The sequence below is a fragment of the Sitodiplosis mosellana genome, unplaced genomic scaffold (genome assembly GCF_009176505.1).
Source record: "Sitodiplosis mosellana isolate CC-2019 unplaced genomic scaffold, AAFC_SMos_1.0 Smas_scaffold_2439, whole genome shotgun sequence".
Classification (NCBI taxonomy): Eukaryota; Metazoa; Arthropoda; class Insecta; order Diptera; family Cecidomyiidae; genus Sitodiplosis; species Sitodiplosis mosellana.
The window spans coordinates 609-7,059 of NW_022597681.1; the positions used below are offsets into that span (position 1 = coordinate 609).

A 6,451-nucleotide genomic window follows, 5' to 3' on the forward strand; every position below is an offset into this window, starting at 1 on the left:
CATGCAGGCTAGTGAAGCCATAGCCAGCTCTCCTGTAATGCAAATGTCAATCTGAGGACGGGTTTCGATGTGGCCCGACACCAGCTACAACTAAGGCATATGCGCATCGGAAACCGAAGAAGGTGCGGACAAACGGACGGACGCACGCACAAATCAATACTTTCATAAAAAACCATGGTCAAACTGCCAATGCCCATAACTTTTTCGTTTTTGGACTAATCGGGGCACTTAGAAAGGCGTTTGAAAAGTGGCGGAGGAGGAGCTTCTCTTGAACACCTTAGACCACCCCCTGGGTACCCCCTTTGTAAGATATGGGTATAGATTTGAAAATTTATCGAAATTTTCCAACCGCTATATTTTTGCCTAGACCACACTTTAGGCATGGGGGATATGGTGTTTCCGACTATTTGGGCCAAGACCTTTCGAACGGTACCTAACATGCCGGGGCCCAAATAGTGTCCTGAGAAAATAGCATATTTACTGTATTCGTGACGCAAAAACTGGCATTTTTGATATTTGGCTTGAAATGCACAGTCTATGGTGCGTCACTTGTCGGACTATCGTCCTCCGCGATAAATCTATATGGATATCTAAAAATGTGAGCATTTACTAAAGAGAAAAAAAACGAAAATCTTCTCATTTTCGTGAATTTAAGTGCCTTGTAATATATTTCTACAGAAAAAAGTGAGCCAAAGTGCGTAATGATGTTTGATAAAATAGGCATAGCTCATTCGTTTTAATAAATTTCATATTGGATTTCTTCAAAGTAGGACGCAACTCGTCACTGTAAGTTGTACATTCTACGTATTAAAATCGTACCGTCAGTGGACTCAGTTTCCTAGTTCTTTAGTTATCTTTCATTTGACATTTGTAACCATCCGAAAAATCAATATTATGGGCCATATAATTTATGGCTGTGTGCTTCGCAAAACAGCAAAAAGAGAATAGGCCATTTTCACAATCTGAAAATTAAAAGAAATATATCGACCCAATGTTTTAAAAAATTATTTTTTCTCCCAAATTGTGTGTACCTTTATGAAGGTGGTAATGTTCATTTGGTAAAATTTCCCAGCACGTATGGCAAATGGCCTTAACGATCGTGTGATGAACATCAATAGACTTTTCTTTTCACTATTTCCAAGCTCATACCATTCCGAAGAAAAAGCGACAACTGGTAACAAGTCAGACTTGTCTAAAACATTTGTACTAGCATAACTTGGAGTGAAGATTTGTAAAAGAACTCCACCAGTATAGCTGGCAAGGAATACCAATTGCGTGGTGGTAAAGGATTGAGCCTGTTATATAGTGTCCATTTCATTGGAATCATCGACATGAAAATTAATCACTATTTCTCTTTTATCGAATTATTAAAAAACATTACCTGGGAAAATTGATAGGCACAAGTGCATATGGCGGGTGCACTGATGCTAACTTGGATGAAGAAGATTGCAGAAAAGAGTCTGTTCAATTCGGTTGCACAACTAAAATACACGAGATTATGATTCATCAAAGTGAAATGTTCATTCAGAACACATACTCAGTAAGCAGATTGTAATGATTGAGGTGTTCCAACAGTCGTAACCGATTCGATTCATTCCCCGATCGCCTTTCGAAATTTCCAATTTTTTTCATATGGAACGACAATATTTCGATATGACCACATAATAAACTGATAAGCAAAAAACCAGAAGTGTCAAGTGTCCATGCTATGAAACAATTTAAGCAGTTGCCGATCGATTGAATGAGTAGAACAATGTAATAAACGATTGCTCGTTGAGCGAAATCGTACGGCACTAAAGCTGTTGACTTCCATGTACATTCCGTTCTGTCTAGAAAAACAAGTTCAAGAAACAATGGCGGGAGCGACCCAATATAACAACACACAAAAAATATGGTGGTTTGACGGCAATACGCGTAAACATTCTTCATTGCGTTGATATCTTCATGATTTTCAATTCGCTTATCTGCTGTCTTTATGATATCCAAAATATTGAATAAGTTTTGACGATGAGAATTAAATAAGACGATTTTTATTGCAATGTTTGTCGTCGTACAAAACAGCAGCAACTCTTTAACTAGGTCGTTTGTGGAATGTACATATAAAATCGAAACGGCCTGGCAGGTGATAAGGCCAATACCAGCTAAAAAGAACGATAATAAACTCCACAGATTGTACAAATAATTTGAATCCTTTGCAGGTAACATTCCAAGTAGTCGAAATGCCCGCAATTGAAGGCTTATCACCAAAGTCGAATCCATCTGGAATAAAAATGATTTTTGTTTTTACTTTTGAAATTACAACGTTGTTAATGATTCGCCATCATTCCAATCTATGACACAACACACCACACCACTTCTCTCCAATGAACATTAAACGTACGTAACTTAAGCAAGGAAAGTTTTCTACTCCATTAAAATTAATTCAAATGACAGAAATTTGCTTCTCACTTCAATTTCAAATAGAAATTTTGACGATTTTCATCAATGGTTTATTGATATCATGAGACTATAGCTTTACCATCGTAAAATATTGATAAAATTATAACCTATCTGAACTCAATTCTTGAAGTACTGAAATTAGTGACTGAACTGACATGCTCTCAGCTTGAATTCAACCTTTTATACGAGATTCAATGCTTCCAAAATGGAAAGTAATTACACTTTCAAAGAAAATATTCGTTTTTCGAGGTTTCATATTGGTCGTAAATTTGTTCATGCATTTTTACCACCTGAATTCGAAACACATTCATTAGAGAATGTATACATTAAAATAACTAAACGACTTTTAATTGGGCAAACATTTGTTTATGTAAATTTATGTGGACACTGTAGTGCAGCAGCTGTCGTATTTTTCGAAAACCTTGACTAAAGAAGAAGAGTAAAAAATTGTCCCACCAAATTGATACGTTCAGCAAAATTGCATTTCGATAATAGGTATCAGCATGAAATGATATATCATGACAAAAAAGGCAAGCTAACCTTTGGTTAGCAATTAGTTCGTTAAATGGACATAAATATGTGCCTCGAATCGTTGCTGTACGTCATTTAATGGGACATTCAAAAATGAAAATTCCAGATAATTCACTTACATCGGGAATATGGTCATCATTAAAAATGTAGAAAATCCATTTTTTTATCAACTCCATATGTATGCATTTCCCTTGACTCATTTCTAATGAATTTCAGTTTCGATTTGCTAGCATCCTCGTCTAATACCATTGATTTTACATGTAACATAACAACAAGAAACGACAAAAGTGACCTCTCGTAGCGGCACAATTGAAACTAACGAAACAAACACAATTGAACATGTCAATTTCATGTTCAGTGTTGGTTCTGTTGTTTGCCGTATAGCCGGAGAGAGATGTCTACAGCTTAGTGGCGTTGAATGACATACAACACCCATGTTTGCTAGCCAACGATATTTCCAAATATACGATGGAACATCAACCGTTGATTCACAATCAATCAATTTTAATTAGAGTTGTTTAAAAATGTTCACTGAAAATTCTAAATTTTCGTATGATGACGAAAATAAGCACTGTATGAAATAATCCAAAAATCGTTAAATCCACCCAGGTTGACCAAAAGAAAATGCAATTAAAACGCAATTATTTAATCGAATCAACTATGTTTTGGTTCTGAAAAAAAGATTTGAAAACCCCTGATTGATTGACATGCTCCAACATTGAGAATTGATATAAGTTGTTTTCGCTAGTTAGCGTCGATTGCATTTGACACCAATAATATTTTGTATTATTGTAATTTATAATTTGTAAACGCTGTGTAAAAATAATTTTTTTTTAAATTTACATATATCACAAGTTTTGTGTCCGCTTTTGGCAAGAGAATCTACTTTGTAATTAAGTTTTTTATTGGATCAAACCAATCATATCCACAATCAATCAATTCATTCACCCGTTCTCACTCACATATACACAAGTAAATAACAGCACACATACAATCTACTTATTCACACATTCATATAATCATTCATATTCGCAATGTATCCGTGAAAACATGATTCAATAAATACGAATATGTGGTGCTACCTGCGGCTTGACGTGGTCGATCCAAATGGCAGCATCGCCAGACGTCAGCATCGCAAGGGGGGGTCCGGTTTTAACCCCCCATCTAGGATTTGAAAATGGAGACCCCCTTCGATTTTCAAAAGTGAGGACCTTTTTTTTAGGTCTTCACTTTTTTTTCGACACCCATTGACACAACATTTTTAGACCCCCATCTAGGATTTTTGACCTTGCACACGTCTGAGCATCGCGAACAAAGTTTGAAAAATGTCAGCAGGATGCAATGAGTCATCGTTCAAGTATTGGGTCTGGGAATTAATCGTGTCGATTTTTCAAAAGATGGCGTAACTTTGCATGGTTGTATCGGGCAATACTTTTTTCTTTTTCACATGAGTGGTCTAGTGTCAAACTACAAAAATCATCATCTATCATTTCATCGAAGTTTGGATAAACATTTTTTTTGCGCCTTAAATATGTCAAATTTTGTACCGAAAAAGCAACATTTCCCGCAAGCATTAATTTTTTGCTTTCATTTGAAGAAAACTGCAGCTGAAGCGCATCGAATGTTGGTGGAAGCCTATGGTGAGCATGCTCTATCGGAACGTACATGTGAACGGTGGTTTTCACGGTTCAAAAGTGGTGATTTTAGCACGGAAGACAAGGAACGTCCCGGCCAGCCAAAAAAGTTTGAAGATGCGGAATTGGAGGCATTGCTCGATGAAGATTCGAGTCAAACTCAAGATGAGCTTGCCAGAGCATTGAATGTTGACCGAAGCACTGTTGGATATCGTTTAAGGGCCCTTGGTTTCATTCGCAAGTTGTCAAATTGGGTACCACATGAATTGACGCCAGCGCAAGCGTACTCTGATAAAAGCCTATATAAACAATGTTATTATATTTGACAATATTTGACTCGATGTCAATGACGATGTGGCAGCGCCACCTATAGAGATTCCTTATTAAAATAAGTGGAACTATTGAGTGCGTGCACCATATCGCACGTGAATTTTCAATATGGCAGCGCCCATAGAATTGAAAAGTTAACCAATTTCGTAACCACAAATTATCGCTGTACGAGCGCAAGCTGAAAGGCGTTTAGTGACTTGCGAAATGCTGCTCGCAAGGCACAAAAAAAGAGGTTTTCTGTATCGAATTGTCACTGGTGACGAAAAATGAATTCATTACGATAACCCCAAGCGCAAAGCATCGTATGTTAAGCCCGGCCAACCAGCAACATCACAGCCAAAACAAGAAATTCACGGCGACAAGGTAATGCTGTCTATTTGGTGGGATGAGGAGGGAGTGGTGTATTATGAGCTGCTGAGAAGTGGTCAAACCATCGATGGGCCTCTCTACCGACAACAATTGATACGTTTGAAACAAGCAATCAAAGAAAAACGCACGAAATGGGAGACCAGAAAAGAGACATTGATTTTCCTACATGACAATGCTCGGCCACACATTGAGAAATCGGTCAAAAACTACTTGGAAAATAGCGGATGGGAAGTTTTGGCTCACGCCCCGTATAGCCCAGACCTGGCTCCTTCCGACTACCATTTGTTTCGATCGATGCAAAACCATATGGACGGAGAGCGGTTCTCTTCAGTTGAAGAAATCCAAAATTGGCTCGATGCATTTATAGCCTCAAAAGATGAGGAATTTTTTAAGGCAGGCATCCGTCAATTGCCCACATTGTGGCAGAAGGTCATCGCTTCCGATGGACAATATTTTGATTGAAATGTAATTTCATTTTGGTATTCAAATAAATGTTTGAAAATTTAAAAAAATCGACAAAACTAATTCCCAGACCCAATAAGTCAAAAAAGCCCCAAAATTGAAAGTAGTAGATTTTGTCCAGAGTTTTCGCTAGACAAAAAATGACTTCAGACATTTTACGAAAAATACATGAAGGCCGATAAGCTCGAAAAAACACAGGCAAAATTGATGAAAGCAAAGGAACAACGCCAGAACATGGAGTTGTTGCAATGGAAAAAGTTGAATGGCGAGACACCTTCAAAGAAAGGCTATAAATAGACCTCCCATTCCCGATTTCTAGGCGGGAATTCCCCGATTTTCATCACGATTCCCGCCTTCCCGATTATTGGGTCAAATTCCCGATTTGGGCCAAAATTCTCCTGATTTAAGTTTTTTTTTCTTAAAATTTCTTCATGGTATACAAATAAATCGTTTTTTCACTTACGAATAATCAATCTCTTTTTTTCATAATTTCTCAGAATTTGAATTACGAAATGAATAGGTGAGATTGAAAACAAGACATATTTCCACAGTATATTTAAATGAAACACCAAACAAAGATTTTTTTAAAGTGTAACATCGGCAGGGAATTTTTCGAAGTGAAACACCGCGTGTTACATTTCAATAAAATTTGTTTTCCATGATTCACTTTGAAAAACGTTTGCGCT

At 37.2% G+C, this 6,451-nt stretch overlaps 1 protein-coding gene across 1 annotated transcript; it reads right to left on the minus strand.

Annotated features, from left to right (window-relative positions):
- Nucleotides 1-908: 908 nt before the first annotated feature.
- On the minus strand, nt 909-3,106 carry LOC129571426 (putative odorant receptor 92a). Its single transcript, XM_055451228.1, has 4 exons — nt 3,090-3,106; nt 1,347-1,481; nt 1,032-1,254; nt 909-962 (listed from the first exon to the last, which is right to left on the minus strand). Exons 1-4 carry the CDS (start codon nt 3,104-3,106, stop codon nt 909-911), a joined length of 429 nt encoding a protein of 142 aa, XP_055307203.1.
- Nucleotides 3,107-6,451: the final 3,345 nt, after the last annotated feature.